Source organism: Cuculus canorus, chromosome 8 (genome assembly GCF_017976375.1).
Source record: "Cuculus canorus isolate bCucCan1 chromosome 8, bCucCan1.pri, whole genome shotgun sequence".
Taxonomy (NCBI): domain Eukaryota; kingdom Metazoa; phylum Chordata; class Aves; order Cuculiformes; family Cuculidae; genus Cuculus; species Cuculus canorus.
In genome coordinates, this window is record NC_071408.1 from 13,997,339 (window position 1) to 14,022,033 (window position 24,695).

At 40.0% G+C, this 24,695-nt stretch overlaps 1 protein-coding gene across 2 annotated transcripts in view; it reads right to left on the reverse strand.

Moving 5' to 3' along the window:
• Positions 1-23,757, reverse strand: part of PLPPR4 (phospholipid phosphatase related 4) — a 35,270-nt gene extending 11,513 nt beyond the window's left edge. The window contains exons 1-4 of one of the 2 annotated variants that reach the window (XM_054073384.1): positions 23,595-23,757; positions 8,762-8,947; positions 4,306-4,435; positions 2,374-2,569 (exon numbers count right to left, since the gene is read on the reverse strand). In XM_054073384.1, coding sequence (XP_053929359.1) covers positions 2,374-2,569; positions 4,306-4,435; positions 8,762-8,947; positions 23,595-23,672 — 590 coding nt within the window. In that variant the 5' untranslated portion in view covers positions 23,673-23,757. The remainder of the gene's footprint in view (positions 1-2,373; positions 2,570-4,305; positions 4,436-8,761; positions 8,948-23,594) is intronic. The other variant, XM_009563519.2, reaches the window with a different exon arrangement.
• Between the last annotated feature and the right edge of the window lie 938 nt (positions 23,758-24,695).

The window sequence follows — 24,695 nt, forward strand, 5'->3', positions numbered from 1 at the left end:
TCATAGAATAACAAGATTGTTTACACAGGAAAAGACCTTGAAGATCATTGAGTCCAACTGTAAACCTAACACTGCCAAGTCCACCACTAAACCACGTTCCTAAGAGCCACATCTACATATCTTTTAAATATCTCCAGGGATGGTGGCTCCACTGCTTCCCTGGGCAGCTGTTTCAATGCTGGCCAACCCTTTTGGTGAAGAAATGTTTCCTAATATCTGGTTTAAACTTCCCCTGGCACAACCTGAGGCCATTTTCTCTTGTCCTACCACTTGTTACTTGGGAGAAGAGACAGAAACACACATTGCTACAAGCTCCTTTCAGATACTATTGATCAACAAAAGTATCCTCTATGATGGGAAAAAAATTGAGATAAAAACACATCTTGTCATCTTCCTAAAGAAACAGAAACAAAAAACCTGATTGTTTAGTCTTAACATGTTACAACTTATTTCACTGTTTTTTGGAAGTGATGATATTTAAACTTAGGAGTGATCAGTGTTTTTGAAATGGCTACAGGCAGTCAATTCAGACCAGTAGGCATCGTATTTGAGATGATAATGAAATGAATGATAATTAATTATGAAAGTTGTTTGCCCACTCACAGGTAAAGCTACACTGATTTCCCTGGGACACCACTGCTTGCAAGCATCAGGTTTCGACGGCAGTGTCCCAGTGACAGCAACCAGTTGTGGGGAAAAAAGACAGTGTGAAGGCCAATATAGCAATTCTGGTTATGCCTTTCACCAAAATTATTTTCACCAAATTATTTGGGCCAAATAGAGCCACAGTCCTTCATTCCAGCTCTGGATCATGCAATTATTGAAAAGATACAGCAAATTATCAATGCTAATTATGAGTCTTAGCCTAAAACGCATGTTTAAGAACAGACACATCAAATAATTAAGGATCTTTAAACATTAACGAAACTGCTTTGTCCCAGTGAAAGGAGACAGATGAAGAGATTTGCTGGAAGATACTTAAAAAGTGAATGATTTCATGATTCCCAAGTGTGCTGACCACTGAAATAAATGGAAAAGCAAACAAACGAGGGGAGATACATTAACTGCCTAAGTATATAGACAAAACATTTTAATAATACCCACATGACAAAAACGTAATGCCATGAGGCATAAAATTAAAACAGAAGCTAGCACCTAGGGCTGCATACAGAACAAGAAAGGAGCGCAAAGCTTTAGTGAAGTGGGTGTGAAAGAACAACTTCATGTCTCAGGTACACAGAAATTATGCAGCTCAGTCAGTGACTGAAATTGTAGTCATTTCAAGTATTCTATAATTTTGATGTAACTTTTTTGAAAAGCAGGAGATTTGGAAAAGCACCAAAATTTTGAAGGAGTACAAAACATTCAATCATTCAGTGACTAACAGGCAAGAAAAGTTAATCCCATGTTTGGAAGATATGGATGACTACTATTGTATTCAGTGAAGAGCTTCATGATTTCAGTAGTGTGGTGCATGTATTTAGAACACTTCATACTAATCAAGTCCTTGTTAACTAACAAGTAGCAGATATATTGGAACTGTACAACTACTGACCTACACCTTCAGATTCCTTGTTGAAATCTAGACCGGTCATCAGTAACTGAATTATCAGTATTTTATCACATTGAGCTTGTTTAAAATAAGATCTATAGTTTGGGTTATATATCGACTGATATGCATATCCAAACCCACCAATTATAAAAAATATTAGTATATCCCCTGGCTATCTAAATAGGGAGGCTAAAGACTATATGATCAAGGAGGATAAACCACCAGTAAGAAATACCTTGAAAGAACAGGCATGTGTTTCAGAACACACAGATCTGTACTGTTGTGGTTTTTCCTTAATAAAGAATTTTTTTTCAATGCTGTCAATATAAAAAAACTGAATCAGCTAGAGGAACAGAAGATAAATAAACTCCCCCAACAAATCCAAAACCAAGCCTCACAAACTAAGACTGAAATTCCAGGACAGAAATATGTGGTATACAGAGGTCTCAGATAAAACACTTGGGTGACTTCTTCCCCTGCCTGTTATGGGGAACTTACCCAAATCCCACTGGGAAAAGCAGTGGAAGCTATTCATATTAATAATTGTGTGGGAAATTGCCTCCTTCGAAGGAAGGAAAATAACTAGCTACCAAAGACTGTGCTTCAGAATCTGACAAAGCCTTCCAAAGCCCACTGTTGGCCTGATAACTTTATAGAGAAAACCGATCACTAAAAAGACACTTATGCTCTAAACTTTGTTAAAAAAAAACCTGCCAAAACTCATTCAGACTTTAATTAGAAAATGAATTTTGAAACTGGGACAGAAAAAAAATAAATAAAACAAATAATTAAAAATGTACGCAATGAAGAACAAAACCAACCTTCCAGCATTGATAATACTGAGATCAGCTCCTGAGCAAATATCTTCCACAACATATGAATTCTCTGAGCAGGACACATTTAATGACGTATAGTTAGGCTTGCAAACAGTCAGGAAATATGGTGCCTGATATCCTGTTGATAGCTGTATAATGTCAGTAACAAGAGCAGTAGAACAAAGACCAAACACATGAACACCTAGGAAAGAAATCAATAGAGCTTGTTAACTTTATTATGTAAGTTATACAAATTCATCATGACAAAATACATTCAACAGAATTCTGGTAGCTTGTGTCATCGGACTTGAAAGAATTTAGACTGAAGATGTATTTTTCTTATGAAAGTTTATTGCAAAGTTGAACTCTTTAATATATATATATAAAAAGATTATTTATGTTTGTTCTTTCCCCATTGAAACTTAACATTTCATTTTGATGGCCTGATGTCCTTCAATTTCTTTTTATAAAAGTGAATTACACTGGAGTTGCTTCAATTTGGAAAGCAGTTTTCTGAATTGAATAAAGGATGGCCATACTATTTAAGGAAAGCATATGTTCTCATCTAGTCTAGTGGACTTGTCCACTATGATACTGGTTTTAAATAACATGGACCGCTGCCCATTAGATCACTGCTCTGAGGACCTGTCCTCTTTTTACCACTAGGGACTCATCAGCTGGCAATAACCTTTGCTACCTTCACACCTTTGGTATTTCTTGAGTACCAAGCTCTTGCCGCAAGTCCGAACTTTTAAGTCTTTTTGGTAATTGATAGATTATTTCTCTCTGGTTAATAATGTCAAATTCATAAGGCAGTTAAATAAATGCTAATGTTTTACTGCACATTTTCAACTACTTCTCCCCTAAAGATTTACCACCAAATCCCTACTTGTATTCACATAAAGAAATTTATTTTTCATCTTAAAATTGAAAGAAAGCTAAACTCATTAAAATACGAAAGAAACTGTGAATTCAGGGTATGAATCAAGAACGAAATTCACGCATCTTTGAGCTTGTCCATTTTGGTGACAGAATGGGATGCCATACAGGAGAAGATGTAGAGACTATGGGTTATCTTTACAGTCCTTCTTGCTGATGTAACCTACCACGCCCTCTGTTCCTTCCTCACTGCTGCTCTTAAGAGGATGCTTTACTGGTGATAAGAGTGTGTAAACTCTCCTGTCATTACCTCCCTGCTTGCCAGAGTAAAGAAATCTAGTGCATAGTCCTCCTATCAGGTTTTCAGCCTGCTGTCCTGCAGGTTGTATTTGCCAAGGCTGCCCTCTCTAGTGAAAGATTTTTTAAACAGAAAAACCTTTCCTTTAGCCACTCACTGACAGAGGAAATTAACTGTGAGGAGGGGACCAAAGTCCAGTTGCCTTTTCAAGTTCAGTTTTCATACATAACAATTAAAACAAATTAAAATAAAATTATTCACCACATTCCTCTCTATCATTAGGGTGCCAGAATCTAGCCCTTTTTCAAGACGTAGATAAACACATCCCAGAAAAAAAAATGTCAAATCTACTGACAGCTACTGACAAGTTTTTACTGTCATGCTAAACACTGTGTCAGCTGGGTTGAACCCTTATGATGCACTAAAGACAGGCAGGGGAAACTATACACTGAAACCATTAAAAGGAAGCCAGCTCAACGTGGGCAGAGAAGGAAAAATAAATATTCCTTTAGAAACACTGACAATAGTATAGGAAAGGAAAGGGAAAACTAAGAGTGTAGATGCTGCACTACTGAGTACAAGGCTGCTCTCTATCTCCAATTGACAGCTTCTTCTTGCATTTTCTGGCAGAAGAAGATCTATGCCAGTGACATAGATAGCCCTGCACTATTCTGAAAGGCTGCTTCAGAGAAGGAAGCCTGTGTGGTGAAAAATGAATGTGCGTGGAAAGCCCCACTTCGTGACTGACAATTGAAACCCACCAACAAATCTGACAGCTCTTCTAAGAAAAGAATTGAAGTTGCATCCTCCTGCATTAATATTGGCCTCTGTTCCAATTCCATTTCTTCTTTTGGACAGGCAACAGTAGAGAATTCCTTCTCCTATCATTATCTGCAATGACAAAGGAGGCATTAAGTTAAATGTAGCAGTTACTCAGAAGACACTGTTTGAATTTAAAGGTCTGAAATATAACTATACCATAACTGATGTCATCCTCTGACACGTACTCACCTTGAAAAGCTTTTGATCAATATGTAAACATTCAGTAATGTAACTTAGCTGGAGTAAGGGTAGGCAAGAAGTTGCCACTGAAATTAAATGCAAATGGCATACATATATACAGTCTTGATCCACAGCTTTAACTTGATGCTTCTACAATAAAAAAATTAATCAGAAAAATCTCGCCTCTAAAATAATCCAGATCCACTACAATATCTTAGTGCTCCTGAGGTGGTTTTAGCATTCGGTCTTGGCCGCAAGCCTAGCAATCCCTAGCAGCTTCTAATTACGTGGCAGCCCGCTTTTCTGTATTTGTTTAATTTGGCTTGAGTTTTAACCAGATCCACAGCAGCAGAAAAAGTTCTGTCCTTATGGTCCCTCCGAACACATCAAGCAAAACAGATTACGACTGAAGCCTTAGACAAGAGTTTAGAACAGAAATAAAGAGAAGACTATAAATGAAAAATGGTGCTACTTGCTGGAAAATCCAGGTCCATTTATCCATTTGCAATCTCAGGTTTGATTGTATTCCCTATTTAATAGTGCAACAACTTGGAAATCTGTGTAGGGCTTGTACGGAGTTTAGAACAAGGGCTGGGTTGCAATATTGAAATTAATGAGGCAGTTCTCACCACTAAGAGGGGATTCAGCCTGTCTATCCACAGATGCATTGAAAACTAATATAGGCAATGTACAAAGCTTGCAATGAGATGAGAGGCTAAAGCATTCGAACTATGCTGAATCTGCTGTAATTACCAGTGGAGCATGCTAAGACCCTCCACCCTAGGAGGAAGGAGATACAATGAAGAAAGCTTAGTCTAACTCTATTTTAGCTGAAGGTTTAATAAATTGCTTTCATTTCTTTGCCAGAAAAGTTGATGTAATGAAGATTGTCTCATTACATGGAAAACTGAGTGGTAAGGGTTATTTAAGGAATTTTAATTAGATGAGAACTGTAGTCACTATTATCTGTCTCCATTTGATCAATTTACAGCTAAAACTTTTCGTGGACAAATCGGTAGTATTTCCAACTTAAAATCCAGAGAAATTCTAACAATAGCTTTAGAATAGCTTTAGAATAGCTTTTTAACCAGGCTCTAGGGAACGTCTGGCACAGGGAAAACCACCAGAGGAATGGATTAGTTTGCATGACAGAGGAGGAAACCGGGAAACAGCAATTCCTATATCAAGGAAAACTCATAGGCTGATATTTCCAAGGAAACAAACTCCCACCATAGAGGAGGCAGTAGGAGTGAAACTGCCAGCAGTGAATTTCTTTCCTTGCAAACTGATTTTCCAAATCAATGTGATCTCATTTCCTTGTGATATCTGTTAGAAAGGACACCGTTGCCTTTAAGCAGGTATTTAGTCAGTGGCTGTAAGGGTTTGAACCTACACTGATGTGATTAAATAAGTGGTCACAACGTTTTTGAATTAATAACTAGAGAGAAAATATGTCACAGAATCAGATTCAGAGTTCTTTAAAGAAATGGAAGTCAAGTTGCAATTCAGATATATCTGCGTCCCAGACATTAAATATCCATGCTGCTAATTTCATCCAAGTCCATTTGTTCCACACGGAAGTCCTCAGTGCTTTACGAATACATATAGGAAATTTCACAGATGCCACAAGTCCTAAGACATATGTCAATAATACAAGGAGTAATTTTCTGTAGCACTTCAGAGCTACAGAACAGACCTGGTTAAAAGCAGTTGCTGCTCATTAATAATGAGCAAGAAAATCCAAAGAAAATAAAACATAAAGAAACAAATCCACACAGATCCTTCTCTAATAATGACTTAGGAAAATAAATTACAAAATGCTACATTTGTTGTAAAAAAATCTACTCTAAAGTGAATAGATTTAAGATCTTCTCCAGTCTTGGGAGAAATAAAGTATGCCAACAAAAATAATGTAGAAAAAAATTAAGTCCTATTCTAATATTTATAGAAGGCTTTAAAGGCTCTAAGGAGAGATTGACACCGGAATTTGCTTGTCTTCTCCCCACTCCACTCCCCTTTTTTTTCATTTTTTCTTATCTATATTCTTTGGTAATATTTAAAATGTGGCTTAATCACACCTGTATTTTACTAAGTCTTTATGATCTGTCTCATACCACAGTAAGTACCTAAACTGCAGGAAGAGGCCAGCACATGCTATGTTACTGGAAATCCTCAATTCCTCAAATAGCTCATGCCTTCTTTTCTATATTTTATAGTGTGTAATTCATTGGAATTAATGAAATCTGAATTATAAAAGGCTGAACTTCAAAAGATAAAAATGGCACAAGTGTAATCTTTTTGCATTGAACATCATTGGTCCAATTTTTCCCAAGAAAAAGGGAAGAATTGGGCAAAAAAAAAAAACAACCCTAGTTTTCAACTTCAGAAGTGGTATTGAATAATAAAAAGCTGATGCTCTACACCATCTTCAGTGGCTTTTACTAAAGGATGTTGTGCATTTTGCACTATCAGAGCCCATTCTCCAACTAATGCAAGTGTCACATTCATGCTCATGCTAATACAAACAAACTACACCTTCCTAAGGCTTGCAGCTTTTAAGCAGCTATACTTTGAAGCTTCAGGATTTACTTTCTTTACTGATGTTACGTTTGATAGGCATGCTTAAGTGTGGGTTTGTGGTCCTCATATTGGCATGGTTTTGGTTAGTTGTCTGTACTGCTGGTAGGAGAATGATTTAAGCAAGAATAATAATGCAAAATTTCATCTAACACCAAAATAATGTAGCTGTAATCAAAGACCTTAATAAGCACTCTGTAATGAAATGGGCACCTTTCATGTCCATTGAAGGTGTTTGATATTGCCTAGGCTTGAAATAAACTCTCTAAAGCAAAAATCAGCTTCTGCCCTTCTACAGTGACCCAAATTCCTTCTATGGTTGCCTAAGGAAAGCACACTTTGTTGTTATCAGAAACACTGCCTAAACTTAAGACACTCAGCCAAACTGCAATACCAGTACGTTTTGTTTTCATCACAGTATTTGTGTTTGCTGCAAGTGCCTGCACGAGGAACACTGAGACTTACAGCTTCTGCTTCCTAAATGAGTACAATTTTTAGCCTGATAGTTGTGCGAAATCCTTCAAAAATGGTTTCTAAAGCAATCAAAATCAAACACAGTAAGAAGAGTACAGTTTGAAAAAAGACAAGCAAAATGCATCCTCAAAAGCAAAGAGAAAACAGCACTTGATTTTGCCATCGCAAATTCACTAGTGTTATAAAAGGAATGAACTGGTTGAATTTAAGGGAATTCAGTGGAGCTGACAGCAGAGGTGCATTTATAGCTGACCTTAGAAAGGTGTCTAACTGAGATGCGCATTCATTGCTGTGAGGGGAGAGAGGAGACCCTTTCAGAAGGTTGATCAGCTTTTTAGGTGCGTAGAATTGCCCACTCTAGAGGAACTTCTCCCTCCATTTGTTGTGAGAATAAAGCTCCTACCTGAGCTGCCTGAAATCAGACGCAATGAATTCCCTCTAGTGTATATATATATATATATAAAAGTAAACACTTTAGATTTCATTTTAATTTGACACAGCAATTCCAGCAGGGACAATACTCACATGTATCAGATGATTTTATATTTTATTTCTCTAAAATAGGGTCCAAACTGCTAATATTCTGACAGTACATTTCTGCTCTGTTGAAATCATCTTCTCCCTTTGGATGAATGATTAAGCCAGCCTCCCTTTGCCCACTCTTAATGACTAACTCACAATTTAGAGAAGTCCCAGAGCTATGAAATTGTAATTGATTTCATTGACATGCTTGATATACCTTCTCAATGAATAAAGCTAGTTCTAACAAAAGTGGCATGTTCAGTGCTATAAATGAAAGGCTTCCATTTCCAACAAAATTTTGGAATTTTGGTGTATCTCAAGAGTACGGAGACGTCCTGTCTGTAAATGCTCAAGTATTTGTACAGCAGAACAGTGTGATTCAAACTACTCACAGCTGCAGATGCTGTTTCATCACGTTAATGCCCACAATCATGATAGAATGAGTAGATGATGTGCTACAGAAAATGTTTTAATGTTAATAATGCTGTTAGAAAAAAATAAAAGATGAATTCAAAATCTTGAGGTAATTAGCCTGGACTACGCTCTGCAGACTAGCTAAAACCAGCAGAGCTATTTTAATTATGAACTGACTGAAAGTCTATTCAAAATCTTTAATAAGTGACAGTGGCAACTCAAACTTACTGTAATTGATGGTCCAGCAAAAACCAGACTAAGCAACATCAAGAAGGGAACAGACTCTTGTGTAGGTTCAATGTACGGCATACTCAGACTCTTGTCATAGCAATTAAATCCAGCATGAACTGGCTTGAAGACATCAGTAAGTTCAAGGAAATAGAGGCTCACAACAGAAGATGCCAATATGGGCAACTAGAAGAAAAGAAAGCAACAAATTACAGTTTAGAAATCGAATAGCAATGCTTCTGCAAAGACAACATAGACTGTTAATAAATCTCTGTGATGTTTGCCATTTACATCTGACTGCTCCTTGTCATATCCATTTTACCATCTTTAAATAATTAGTTCTCTAGAGATACGACACGATTCAGTTGATATCAAATAACCCTGTTGTCTACTAAGCTAGTCAAAACACCCAATTCGGTCTTCAATCCACACAATTCAGCCTTTCCATCTGTGAATCATAAATAGACAAACTTTGATTTTACTTTTTTAAAGAAAGTACCAGGACTGCATCCTCCCATGTGGGGCCTCAGCATTCTGCTGTTCAGCATCACTCTTTTGGTCCTTCAGCAAGTCTCTGTCCTATATATGACAGTGTTTATATCAAAGCCATTTGATATATAAGCCATGTCTGCATTAATCTTCAAAATAACAGTTAACAAAAAGCAGTATGTAGTGTTTTCCGAGACTCTAAACATGTGATAATATGGCCTTCGCATATTCATTTTGTAATTCTATCAAAAAAAGCAATTAACTTTGGCAAGACTCAGTCTGCGTAGAATAATGATGACTACAGTTCATGTTCTTTCATCTGCTAGCTATTTTACCCTTTGCAATTACTTCTAGAGCAAAGCTGGCCCCTCTGTGAACAAATTCACCCCAGCTTGCCACCAGCTTCTGAAAGCATGGATTCAACCAGTAATCCTCCATGGATGGAGGTCGATCGAGAGAAGAAATAGCAAAAAGGAATTTTGAAGCCATCATTTTTTAAGTCAGCAGAGAGGGCAGCCCTGCCCTCAGGGTGGGCATCAGGGAATTCAGAGGTGACCACAAGCATGTGGTTATTTTCAATATCTGCAGCAAATGGTCAGAAATCTTTTTTCGTTTGTTATTTCCCAGAGTCACCACTGAACAAGGCAACATTAGAGTAACTGCTTGCTCCTCCACTGAGATGCAATGACTTCCTCCTTGTGTCTCTGCTGTAATGAAGGTACTTATGGATAATATCATGTAAACTGCCTATTTGCTCACGCTTTTTTTGTTTTGGTTTGTTTTTTTTTCTATGATAAGAATTGCATTAACTTTTCCTTATTGTTAGCTACAGCTGAATAGAAAAAGCTTCCAAGTACTAAACAGATTCATTTAGACAGATAAAATCACAAAAATCTGATAAGGCTGTATCACATCTCTTGAGGAAAAAATCCTCCTCTTGTACACCCAGCACCTCACATTATAAGAAATAGGAATCATCCTAACATAATCTTGGGAATACTTAGATTATATTATTCTTGTAATCTTCAGTACACACCAATATAATTGATTGGCTAAAATCAATGTCATTCATTCTGTTCTACAAAGGAATTAAAAAGCAGAGGTAAAACTGGACATACATATATACTGGAAAAATGATAAATAAAACCTGCTATATATGGCAGAGGGACAATGGTTTCTTGCACTAAATGGTTATTTTCCTATTTTTAAACACTGGGCTTTTAAAATGCACATTTTTTGAACATAAAATGTGACTGTGGGTGGTTAAGAAAGGACGGTTCTAGCTAAACTTCACTGAAACTTTTTTTTTGTTTTTGTTGAAAAGAACAGATTGATGTGCTGAAGGACACATTGGCAGAAGGTGAGTTGTATCTTCAGAGAGTTCTAAGCAAAATCTGCAGAAGATGGAGAATGGAAAACTTTTGCCTGCCTAGTTATCTGTGTCCAAGAGGATTGCACTGTAATGTTGCATAGTATAGAGGCTGTGATTGTGTAGAAAGGGAGGGAATGGGTACTGGCATCCCTAAGTGCTACAAGCATTACAAAAATAACTCCAGGCATCCACTAAGTTTGCTTCAGTAGGTAGTGTGCTGTTTGTGTCTGTATATATAACAAACTGTAGGTATATTTGCATTCATATACTATATTACACATACATATTATATACAGCATATAATACACAAAATATATAATCCATATGTGAACACACAATATATAACTATTATATAATCTGACATATAATTTGTAGGGAAAAATTACACAGAATGCTACTAAATTGAGCCCTGCCTCCTGCCCATCATGTAAGTCTAATTCTTTAGCTGGATACATTATATAATACTACTTCTCCCTTGGTACAAAATGGACAAAATAGCCAAAGTGCTTATTCCCCTTCATTTCAGAGATTATGCCCTTTTATCTAGATATCCCCAAAGGTTCATTTGCCAGAATGTAGACACAGAGCAAGCAGACTCATGGAACACCGTGCACTTAAAGAGTTTCCTGCTCTATGTGTATTTTTTCATTTCTTCAATGCCAAGTAAAGGAAAGCCTCTCCTTGAACAACAGGCCCTGCATTACCCACAAGTCCACTTCTACTTTGATTACAGTATTCTTAGGCAGGAAACATTTTTAACTAGCAATACTGCACTACCATGTAATATATGAAGTGACATTTTGTTGTGTGACATTAAAATAAAAGATGGGATAACTTTTTTAAAAAAAAACACTGTATGTAAGCTATAGTTTTATTGTTAATTACCCAATCAAGGAATCATAAGAATCACATTTTACTGTCTAATGACTTCACTCCAGGAGTCCCATATTATCTGACTGTAATTACCCATTCAGCTAAAAAAAAAAAAGAAATAATTCTAAAGGACTGTGAATCTCCAACATAACTGCTTACAATACTAACAAATAGGATTATAGTCAATTTGATATACACAGTATGTCAGACCCCACAGGACATTTTCTTCCTTTCTTTTTTAAATATACAAACACAAAACCTATTGTAGACCTAAATGTTAGACCTAAAAGTCTAACATTTCTGAAAGAAAAAAAAAAAAAAGCAAACATTTCCAAAATCTTCTAAACAGTACAACTGGCTATTTAATATATGAATATTTATGCAGTGTTCCGCTTAAGGCAGCAGTAGTTCTGTAATTATAGACTTCAGCTCCCAACACCTTGAAAATGTCAAATATAATTAGATGGTAGAATGTGTATTGTTTTAATTACAAAATGGAATAAGAATTTTCCTGTTCCTAATTAGAATAATAAACCCCTCAACCTCAGTTCATGTATTTGACTAATAACTCTTCACACTTTTACTTTCTTGGTTGGGTAATGAAGAAATAACCCTGCTTAGCATTAATTTAGAGCTGTAAATATACATTTTGACCCAAGTGGTCAAACTCCTTTGGCTTGAGTGTTAAAGTTAGGACCATAATCAGCATAGCTGCTGAGAAGGTTTCATTCAGGTTTATTTATGTTTTTTTAAAAAGATTTTCTTCTTTTTCCTCCTTTAATTTTCTTGAACTGTAAACTAAGAGCTTTTATGAAGTCACAGGACTTTTCTATTAAAAATAAATAAAAAGATTTTTCTGTATTGAACTAGGAGTTGTCCAAGCACAAGAAAAAAATATTTCTATTCCCAAGAGCTCAATAAAGATGTAAATACCTGGCGACCTTGCAAGGAGAAAAATAAAAGGTGAAAACCTCCTGTTAGTACCTAGCGCGGAATGAATGAAAGAGCATTCAGCAGAACAATAACTTCTCCGAACTGATGGGATATGCAACAATCTTCCTTCTGGCCAAGAGCCACAAAACACGTGTCAGATTTTGCAGAGAACTGAAAGAAGAGATGGCTGTGAAAGGAGTTCAGAGGTGGATATTAGCAGTTCTTCACATTGCCCATCACTCTTCTGTGGGACGTGCTGTCATTACTCTTAGAGCCTTTCTGGGGTGCTCCTGGTTTATTCATGAGGATTAAGATTAGCAAGGACCCACAGTGCCAGCACAAGTATTTACTGGTCATATTACTTACCCCATGCATGGAAACCACACCGGTTCTTCCCAAAACTCATAAGCTGGCTACCTCTTAACCACCAGGCGCAAACTTGCTGAAGCACACCCGGTAGTTGGACATACTTCTGTGAAATTTTCCCCTTATTAGATATCCATGGGTCCAAACGCATGAAAAGAGGAACCTGTAGAACTGTAGCCCACTAAGTACAGTATTGCCATCACTACTAAAATGGATTTTGCATTGGGTTTGCAAAGACTCAGGACTGGGGTTTATCAAACATGCTTTGCATGTGTCTTTATCTTCCTGGATCTCTGCTTTTATTTGGTTGAAATGTAAGAGTAGTTTTTCTAATGACCTTAGGCTATGCCTAATTTGTTTTACTTTCACATAGCTTTGTATGGTGCAACTCTGCATGATATTTATATCTGTATCTGGTAGTAACAAGTAGCTATTCTGCCTAAAATCATCTATTTAGCTGGTGCAGCATGTCCCTCATCCTTTGTCAGGAGCAATATGATATTGATGCTGATTCTTCTTCTCTCTAGTAACCACCTTGGTTCATTTTTACATTTGCTAATGTGCTTTTACACTTTGCTCTTTCTCTTTTGTTCTGTCTTCATGTTACATCCCAAGTCATTATATGTGGCATGGCTTACATAGTTTGGATGCTTGTTGTTTGTACTCTTTCTTACCCCTAAAATCAGTTTCGCCAGCTACAATTCTGCATTTCTTTATCTGACCATTGGGTGAGTTGTTTCTAGCCCTGACGTCTCCAGTACGAGCATACGCCCCATTCCTTATCCTACATCCGTAACTCCTCTGCGTTGCACCCTTGGTAATGCAGGAATGTAGGTCTGGGACAACAGCAGAGGCCTTGCAAATGGGACAGTGCAAGGTCAATTCTCATTAGGAAAATCATATTGGAGTGGATGGAACCCTAAAGAGCACAAGGCTGTCCTTTGGATAGTTCAGCATCTGGGGCACTGACTTTTGTCTCTGGCCTTCCATCAGGCAAACATCCTGTTGTTCTGAAGGAAACACTGGTGCTCTTGAGTCAAAATGTCGGACCTTTAACTTGCTGTTCTTCAGGGTGTCTTCGGATCCACACATTTCTAATTTAAGAACTCCCTTCCCTTGGAGAATTTTCAAAACAATCAAAGCTCCACTAAAACAACATTCCCTCTGCAAGTGCTATAGGCAAGTGAGTAGCAATCAGATACTGATGTTTTTTGAAATGATGCCATGGAGACAGTGACGCTCAAACCAAAAGAAGAGCAACAAATAAGCACTCCCCCAACTCTGTTTCTCTCTTACCTTGAAAGACTATGCAATATGATAAATACATAATTCAAAACTCTCTGGGAATGAGTAGCTTCTACAATCTGCCTTTCTTTGAAACTGTATACTGGTAGTTATATATTACATTTGGCGGTGCTTAACTAAGTAAAGAGCCCATATTAATCTTCAGGAGAATAACATCTTAAAATCCATGGGCTTTGTGAGAGTGAAACCATGGAGTGTCACACACCCAAATGTCTGCACCTGTTTTGTAGGTTGCAGGTTTGTGAGAAAGATCTCTCGTGTTACTGCATATATTACATATTACTACAGGCACCATTCTTAGTGTAAACTCAGATCCAGATCCGGTAGTGGTGATTTACTGGGCTGTGTTGGTGGCTACCAGCAGACACTCTTTAAATATGAGTTACAAAAGTGATTAGCCTGGGCTATATTTCAGTCAGCCTAAGTGAAAATGAAATGCCTCTCTTGTAATTATAGTTCAATATTGAAGTCACTGCTCAGTGTGCTGGCTGGAATGACATGAGTGATTTTCCTTGAGACTGGATGCAAAAAGGCTGTGGAATTGATTAGTTTTACCCACCTGTATAAAAGATAGGCAGAAAATGGAGAAGCAGTATGCACGTAGCTATCAGAGGAAGTTAAGACATGATTAACCAGATGCAGAATAAAGATAATACGACCAGCCCTCCTGTCAAAAAGGGTTAAGAGATGCCTCATATGCTATTTGGATCTTTTACATTCTGTAAATATTTTTTAGACTTGGATGGCCAAGAAATTCATAGATCCTTAAGTCATTCTGCAACCCTTCCACAGCAAGCAAGGTCCCTGAACACAGGAGCTGCCTCCTGATGTTTCTCTTGTTTTCTGAGAACCACGTAATCTTTGTAAGCAAAGAAGTAAATAAACAGGATTTCCTCAAAGATCTAGCTAATGAATAGTATCAGTCTCTCCTCATGGAAAAAAATACCAGCCAAGTGCCTGGGAAGGATGGTGTGTTTAATAACCTTGTTGTGTTAGCACTGCAAGGCTCTGACACTGAGGAAGATTCTCTTAAAATGTATTATAAATGTAAATCTTTGTGCCAAAGAATTCATGGTCTAAATAACAAGGCACAACAGATGGATGAGACAAAAAAGAGGGCTGTGGTGCGTTGGAGGAGACAAGGTATTCCTATTCTTAGCCAACTACTAACAGCAATTGCAGCTTTCAACCACCCCGGAAGTTATCCTGTTGTACTTGGCTGTGAGATTTGCAAAAGATAGGAGGAGGGAATGGAAGGACAGGTTTCTTTTATCCTGACAGGAATAAACAGTGAAGTCACGATTATGATTGGATACCTTCCAGAAATAGCCCAAATTCTGACATTTTCTCTTGTTTTTGAGAACCAGTGGGTCCTGCTTAGCTACATTAGTGCCGTACCTTTGCCCCCAGTGGGACTGCAGTGCAAGCCTGGGATCAAGATCAAGTACAAGCTCAACTGCATTGCAAACTGGGCTGTCATGAGGTCTTTTGAGAGATACTACTAAACATCGGATGCCTGTAGAGCAGGGGACTTGCTTGACACAGAAGCCAGGTTTTTGAAGTATTTCTTATGTTCTAAACTTAGTTCTTAAACGCCTCAGGCTTATAACAGAAGGCATTTAGGCCTTTTAGAAGTCTAAAATTTTCATCTGTATAAAACCTTTTTGCTTTTCTCTCTGAATTCCAGTTTTTGCTGCTTCTTGTTCCCTTTTTTTTGGATGCAGATTTCATTTGGTCCAAACCTGCAAGGAACTGGTCCTTCCTCTAAAGGACTTTTAGCTCATCATTGTCTAAGATTTGTGGAAACTAATGACAGAGACATGATGATCTTTCTCTCAGACTTAACACAATTGGATTTAATTTCAACCCACAGCTTGATTTCAAGCCCGAGGTGTCACTGAAATCTGTTATCATTATCATTTGGGAAAACTGAGCTATCCTTATTTTCAGCATCGATTTTAGAGTTTAATTGAATTTTTCAGTGATTGCCAATTAGAGACTAACTTTAGAAACACAACAGATTTCTTCATGTAACTCCTCAAACCTCTTGATCTTTTGCCAAACCTTAATACAAAACCTCTCAGTATGTATAAGACAGAAAATAGAAGTAAAACATCACTGATAAAATTCCTATTTCAGAAATCTCAAAGTCATACTGAATGCACGATAATCCTAAAAGTGCTTATTTCTTTTTTTTCTTGACAAATGTGTGAAGCAGGAATTGCACAGGGAGAAACCAAAAGATTGTTAACAAAATTATTCTCAGACAGAAGTAATCTAAAATACTCTTCAAATATTTGAGTTTAACCAAGTATATGTGCTTAAGTAGAAAGCAAATCCTTAGGCAGAAATTTTACAGGCCAAAACCCCCACAATTAATGCATTCCTTTTCAGTGTGACTTCAAATGTAATTGATGAGTCACTATATTAATTATGACTACAGTTAATGATGATTATTGACTAATTAAACCCATGATTACTTATAATCAATGAATAACCACAAACAATGAGATTTAGGATATTGCACATATTGTTGATTAGGAAACTTTTGTGCTGCTGCTGCAAGGTCACAGGAAATCAAGACAACAACTCTTCAAGAAAAGATGGCTGTTGTCAGGTCAGAGTGTTATCAAACTTCAGCTAGAAGTTTCCTCAAAAATCTTATCTCTAAGGGACAAAGCTGCCAATCCCTACACAGTACTACAAGTTATTCTACTCTCTAAAACACACTGGTTTCCACACATATAAAAAAAAAGTATGTACAGTGGGCGCCAGCAGTTCTACACCGGCTGAGTCCTCTGCTGCTTTCCCACTTTCGAATTTCATTCCTACAAACTGAACTCCTAAATCACAAGATCATCAGTTAAGAGACAATGTTTGTAACAGTTCGGCTCCTGTGTGCATAAGGTTCCACAACAGAAACCTTGCTTTTTATTTATTTATTGGTTTTATTAATCTTGGCTGTTGAGTAACAGATTTTTAGCAATTATAGAAGAAAATAAGAGAGAAGGGTATAATTAGTTCCTGGTTTTGGAAGATGTAATTATTTGGAAAAAAGAATCTCCCCTAATTTCTAATATATTTAGGCCTTTTACTACTGAGGTATTAGGTGAGGGGGATGGTGCAGGACTGAAAAGGGAGCAGAGCCTTCTTTCACTATGAACTGCTCAAACTCTACACTCATCAAGGAAACAGCCAAACAAAGTGGAGATCTAACATGTGGCATTTGCATTTTTTTCCTCCCAGGACAGCTTTGGCAAGAGCGCGACACCTCCCTTTTTGTTTCCCTTTCCTGCTCCTCTTCTGCTAAAAGCTGGTATGATGCAGGCTGTACGACTCCTCTATAAGCACAGAAGTGAAGTGAAGGATGTAGCCTTGATGACTTGGCCAATGAATTATATAGCTGCTTTGAATAGCTATAGCAGCCTCCTCAGGCCTCAGACAAGCTCTTAATATTTTGAGGATGCTGGTCTCTAATGCACTGTTATAAACAAATCTGACATCTGTCCTCTCTGAATCAGCCACATGACAAGGTCAGCTCAATGAGCAGGATGTTATGTGTATTTCTCCTTCTTCCTCTCCCCTCACACATGGTTGACTCTTTTGAGAAGAAAAGCAATGTATTTGGAAACTATTATGCTACTTCTACAGTATGGGGATAATTTAATCTTCTACAGCTGGGGTTTTTTGTTGGTTTGTTCCCCACCTCCTCAAGGCTAATTAAAGCACAACAGAAAACCTATCTAGACAGAAATGTAACTACAGTGTGCCTCCACAACACAATGGTGTAGTTTAACTCTTAGAATAGATCCAATCAGCCTGTTTTTAAGAAGAAAGATTTAGCCCTATAGCCTACTCTCCCTTTGTTCTTATTCTGATCACTACACTGCACTGTTTTTTGTGTCTCTTGCAGTTACACCTATATGTGACTTGCAGGTTACAAAGGGCATGATTTAAACGTGGTGGGTCATGCATGGCTGAATAGCTGAAAAAAGTTCCAGATGTGACTGAGAAGTGGCACTGAGCTACCAAGTGTTGTGTACAAATAGCTGACATTTCAAACCTAGCTCTGCCAATGTATGTAAGAAACAAAAGGAAATAAAGCATCTGGTGCTGAGACACAGTGAATATCCTCTATGTGTGTGGAGAATTGGGCCTGTGTGAACGTCATGAGGTTCAATAAGGCCAAGGGCAAGGTCCTACACCTGGATCGGGGCAATCTGCTGTTTCAATACAGGATGGAGAACGACGTGATTGACACCAGCCCTGTGGAGAAAGACTTCGGGGTGCTGAATGATGAGAAGCTCAACATGAGCTGGCAATGTGCGCTCGCAGCCCAGAAAGCCAACCTTATCAAGGGCTACATCAGAAGAAGTGTGGCCAGCAGGTCAAGAGGGGCAATTCTGCCCCTCTGCTCTGCTCTTGTGAGACCTCACTTGCAGTGCTGTGTCCAGTTATGGAATCCTCAACATAGGAAGGATATTGAACTGTTGGAACAGGTCCACAAGAGGGCTACGAAGATGATCAGGGGGCTGGAGCAGAGAACAGGCTATGAGGACAGGCGGAGAGAATTGGGGTTGTTGAGCCAGGAGAGGAGAAGGCTCCGAGGAGACCTTATAGCGACGTTCCAGTACCTGAAGGGGCTACAAGAAAGCTGGGGGGGACTTTTTACAATGGCATATTGTGATAGGACAAGGGGGAATGGCTTTAAGTGGGAAGAGGGAAGATTTAGATTAGACATTAGGAAGAAATTCTTCACGATGAGGGTGGTGAAACAGTGGAATAGGTGGCTGAGGGAGGTTGTGTATGTCCCCTCTCTGGAAGTGTTCAAGGCCAAGCTGGATGGCGCCTTGAGCAGCCTGGTCTGGCAGGAGGTGTTTCTACCCATGGCAGTGGGTTGGAACTGGATGATCTTTAAGGTTCCTTCCAACCCAAACCATTCTATGATTCTATGATTTCAATGGAAGCTGATGACTACCTGCATTTTGCAGCCAGGAGTCCTACAATGATAAAAGATATTTGTGATTTCTGCTAGTAATAGTTTTCCAGTACTGAAAGAAGCATTTCCAAACAATCCTCGTGTGATTAACTCCTGGCGTGCTCTGAAAATGTAGAAAAAGAAGCTACCTGCATCTGTATGCATGCATCATACAAAAGAGTCTAAGAGACAATGTAAGGAAAAACTTAACTGTACAAGGAACATTGTCTGAAATGCACCAGATGTTACTCCATGGAAGTTAAGCAACCAACAGCTGAAGACTGTGCCACTGGAACACAATTTAGCTGGAGAATACATGCATCAAGTCACTCCAACTGACAACACACTGGCCTTTTACATTCCCACATGTGGGGCACATGATGAAGCATTAGTGCCACTGAAGTCAAAGGCAAAATTTATAGTGACTTCCATGAAATCACAATTTAAACCAGGAGTTTTTGAAGTAGGATAGTATGGGTGAAGATAATCTTTTTCCTTCGTCAAGAAGAAATGTGTCTGTCAGTCCTGCCTACGAAGCGTGACCATTCTGTCAGGCACAGAAACTACATAGCTCTGGAAGATTTCCAGACTTGTATTAAAATGAGAGGCATCCATATTTCTTCTGTAAGCATATATACTCATGATACACTCTGAATATGCTGAAAAGAAAGTCAGTTAACAAAACCAAAACTTATTCCAGGAATGCTAATTTTCAGTATCTCCCAGAGTCATGTAGACTTTCCACCATGAAAATGAATTCCCACTAGGGCAAAAGGACGATGAATTTTCTCTTTCTCAGGTATGCAAATGAAGCTCAGATAGCTCATGTAGTCTATAGAACCCTAAAACGCCACAGGCATAAACATGAATATAACAGGCCAAACTGCCTGGCAGTGCTGGTTACCATGTGCTCTAGGCGAGCATGATGCACAAGGCAATCTAAAGCTATTCAGCTCTCAGAAGCTTCAGATCAGAAGGTCTCCTAAGCAGAAATATTACCAGTGTTTTAAAATACCCTCTAAACCATTCTTATGATACATCCATAAATCATCAAGTTATTTTATTTTATGAATCACAAAACTTGAAAATACGTAACTGAAAAATGGCTTAAGATTTATTTCATAATGCCCATTTGTTTGCCTCTGATGATTTTAGGGTATGACCTATCCACATTTTTCAGAAATTTCTTCTCTTACTTTTATTTCCTTTCCATTTCTGTGTCTTCCAATGCTGCAGTCTGATTGTCCTTTAGCTTTTCCTGAGTAAATGAAGAATAGCTCTAGTAATAGCAATGATCTTAAGAGGGGCACATTTGTTTTATGTTTTAACTGTTGGTAAAACACCTTAGTTTGAATTATTCTTAAATTAGACTGAAACCAAAGTGAGGCCTAAGTATTTCTTTTTAAGTTAGCCATAAGTTGGCCTGCATACTTTCTACACAAATATATTTTATCCAACCCTGTATGTTGCTGCTGCCGAACACATCTGTTTACAGGAGTTAGTCTCATTCATAACACAGTCTTAAGGATGTTAATAGCAGAAAAGCTCAGTTTAGACCTGTATTTGTTTGCTGCTATTTCTAAATATAAGGTCCTTCTGACGCACAGAATCTGCCTTTACTTGCCTGAGTTATATTAGTTATTATAGATATTTTTTCACTCTAGCTGTATAACATATTTCATTCCCTACTGCTTTGGAATTTTTACTTGACACAATGCCCTTTGTCTGTGTCTTTCCTTTTGTCTAGTGTATGAGAGAAAAACCAACATTTTATTTTAATGTATTTTCTAAACAATCTGCTTTTCCTTTGGCCTAGACCTCCTAGGTCTTGATGCAAAGTGGATGACAGCATACCCTAATTTTCTTGCTTGAGGGTGAAAACTTAATATGCTACTTTTTTTTTTGTTGCAGTTCAAGTTGGGGAGGGACTGTCTGCTGTGAATGGTACAGGAAAAATTAAAGTGAGTGAGTGGCAGAAGGAAAGAACCATGAAAGAATTAACAGCGTGCCGAGGAGAGTGGTTGAAAGACTGTTTTCCATCATTCATTCAATCGCCATTCAAGAAATTAAAAGCTTTAAAAAACAGAGAGCCTTAATTAAATTGAGTAGGTTTGGGTTTTAGGTAGTTGGCTGTTCTTGGATTGCGTTAGGAGCTTGCCTCCTGCTCACAAAAGAAATTCATACTACATAGTAATACCAGTCAACCACAGTCGGTGATTCCTCTATCCCTTACACTTGCAAGCTTCTTGTAATTAAATTATCTTTGATTAAATGCCTCTTTATGAGGTACAACTCAATCTTTGGTTCTCTTGAGTCAATCATAATGGAAGAACCTAAGCCACCACGCCCTTTTGCTGTTGAAGTATTGGCATCTGTCTGCACTACAAAGCTCTAGAAAGGCATTCCTATTAGTCTGACTAGAATTAGCGCACGTGTGGGTAAATGCAGGGTAGGTGTACAGAAGTAAAACAAGGTAAGCATTTCTTTCTAAATAGCATACAAACTGTTGTTACCCTTTCAATCAAGTGATTTGAATACTCAACTAAAACGTGGGAAATGCTTTCAAATCTTCCTGTGGTGTAATGGGAGAGGGCTGATAACTCGCCAAAGAGCTTCCTAATCAATGCTTAAGCTCAGGTGTATTGCAGTCAGTTTTTTCTCAATGTTGAATGTGTACATGTTCATCAGTTCAAGAACAGCCATGAGTCTGCAGTTCAATAATGAGAATTTGCTCCTGAGGTAGAAGGGTTCATGCAGGCTCTAGACTGTGTTCCTGTGACTGAATAACATAGAAGTCCTCTTAAGTGAGGACTCTGACTCCTTCTAAGAGCAGCTGAGTGATGAAGACATCTTCACCTCTTTTGAGATCCAGGTGTGAAGGACTTTCTGAAGGTCTTAAAAGTCCACACCAGAGTGGAGCACTTGCCTGCTTCATGTGGGAGCTGCACACAGAGCTCAGTCTAAGTTCTTCACTGCTTGCAGAATCCTTTGCCTTATTTCTTCTAAGAGCTACAAGGACCTTCTGGGGGAACTGTAAGTATGCAATTAGCAGGTTTTGTGCTGCTGCTCCATAATTCATGCCATCTTGCTGCAGGCCAAAGCACAGCCCACCAAACAGCACAGTTTTGTTGTGCCTTGCAGGATGTCTACATCACCTCCTACATCAGAGTTATGCCAAAGCTGAGGTCCAGCAATCTCCTTTCCTGTTTGGATTCCCAAAGCAACAAAGACAGCACAGAGAGTGAGGAAGCCCCCCCTTTTTTAAGGCCTTCTCCAAGCTTGACCTCTCCCTCCTATGCCAACGGTAATGTAAGCTACATGGCATGGTTAAGCACCTTCCATCAAAGGGCTTTCCTTGAGCAGGCCTAGTGACGTAGATAGGATGTGTCTGATGCTTCCATATAACCAGACTCTGCAGAGCTTTCCAGTTGGTGCAGTTTACTTTGGGTTAGCTCCTGACCACGTCCAAGTGCTTAGGGACACAAGGGGCAGAGACATCCCACTGTTACCTAAGAACCCTTCTCAACTGGACCCCCTTTACCTCCCAGAGAACCTGCAAAGCCTTTCAAGTGCACCTGAAAAAAAATCATTTTTGCTTTATATTTGAGAAAATGTTTATATTTTAGTATTTTATAAATTATTGTATAAATTTGTATGCTTTCATTTAGCGTACCAGTTGTAGTTAACTTACACCCTATTTCACCACTGAGTTCTTCACATTATTTTCACAATCCCTCTGAGATGAGTAACACGGATGGTGCCTCAAAGCCCCTCAGTGACTTCCCTGTGAGCCGGGTCACCTGAAACATTTCCCTCAACCCATAAAACATTTTCACCTTCCTCTTACTGCTGTGCCATTAAACAGAACAATATCACATTGATTTCCTGAAGCCTAAGCTGTATCTACTCATGATCTTCTAGAAGCAGATAACCGTCAGTGCTTTCCAGGGAGCTGGGCGCCTCCGAGCGCCGCACAGAGCAGCGAGAGCCCCTGCAGCTCCACCTGCTACCGGCAGAGCAGCCATAGCAGGTTCTGCTCCTTAAGATGCGCAGAGAACCATTTCCAAACCAGACATTTTTATATGCGCTGCTAGAGGAATCATAGAATCATCGAATCACTAGGTTGGAAAAGACCTCCTAAATCACCGAGTCCAGCCATACCTACTCATAAGCCAGGGGTCATTAAGAACACACAGCTGGTTGTCATTTTACGAACATGTCTTTTCCTAAGCAGTCCCTGTTGAGCGTGATTTTTGTCCCCCAAAGCGATGTGGCAGCCAGCTCTTCTTGAAACACGCCTTCTCCGAGAGGTCCCCGTGCCCATCCAGCATCCAGCCGAGCGACGCTTTCCTTTTCCGAGTAATTCTCGGGAATAATCCCCTCCCGAAAAGACCGCAGACAAGAGGTTCATTTACGCGTCCTCCCGTACCGGGATGCTCATCTCGGCAAGGCGAGCCGGCACGTAGGGATCTCCCATCCCACCGACCGACGCCGCGGGGATGCGGCCCCTCACTTACCTCCACGAAGTAGAAACAAGGCAGGAGGGTGACGCTGTCCTTTGTCACTTTCCCCTTGTGCCGCTCGGCGCCGGACATGCTTCTGCCGGGGCTGCGGGCGGCGGCCCCGCGCTCCCTCCCCTGCCGCTCGCCGCGCCGCGGCCCCTGCGCGAGTGCGGGACTGACGTCAGGGGCGGCGCGGAGGGGGCGGCCTTCACGCCTTCGGGGCGGGGCTGCGCGGGGTCTGAGCAGCCGGGGGCTCGGGGGGTAGACCCGGGGTGCGGGGGAGCCTGGCGCTCTGCGGAGTCAGCGCAGACGGGAGTGCAGGGGGAGCTCAGGGCTCTGCTGCCTTAGAGAAGCCGGGGTGCAGGGGAGCCCGGGGCTCCTCTGCGCTAGAGGAGCAGGGGTGCGGGGGGAACCCGTGGCTCCGCGGTGTCCGAGCTGCCGGGGATGCGGAGGAGCCCAGGGGTCCGGGAGGAGCCCGGGGCTCCGCTGCCTTAGAGGAGCTGGGGTGCAGGGGGAGCCCGGGTCTCCACCACCTTAGAGGAGCTGGAGTGCAGGGGGAGCCCGGGACTCTGCTGCCTTAGAGGAGCTGGGGTGCAGGGGGAGCCCGGGGCTCCGCGGTGTCCGAGCAGCTGGGGGTGTGGGGGAGCCCCGGGCGCTGCGCTCAGAGCGAGGGGAGCTTTGGCTGCAGTGAGCGGTTTGCGAGTGTGCAGGGACAGGCCTGAGATGCCACAACAGGGTCCCTGCAGGAGTGAGGGTCTGCGGGGCAGTGTGTGGGGAGATCAGGGTTTCTATCGTGTCCCTGGGAAATCCATCTCTGAAGCAGAGCAGTAGAATGGCCCTGGGAATCCCATTCCTATCTGGCCCGTGTTCTCTTGCAGGTATCCTCTTCTTGAGTCAGATTGCTGCTGGCAGCTCACCCCAACCTCAGCCCAATCAGCGGCTGAGGGAACTGGGGTTGTTTGGCCTGGAGAAGAGGAGGCTGAGGGGAGACCTTATCGCTCCCTACAACTCCATGAAAGGAGGTTGTGGAGAGGAGGGTTCTGGCCTCTTCTCCCAAGTGACAGGGGACAGGACAAGGGGAATGGCCTAACACTGCATGAGGAGAGGTTCAGACTG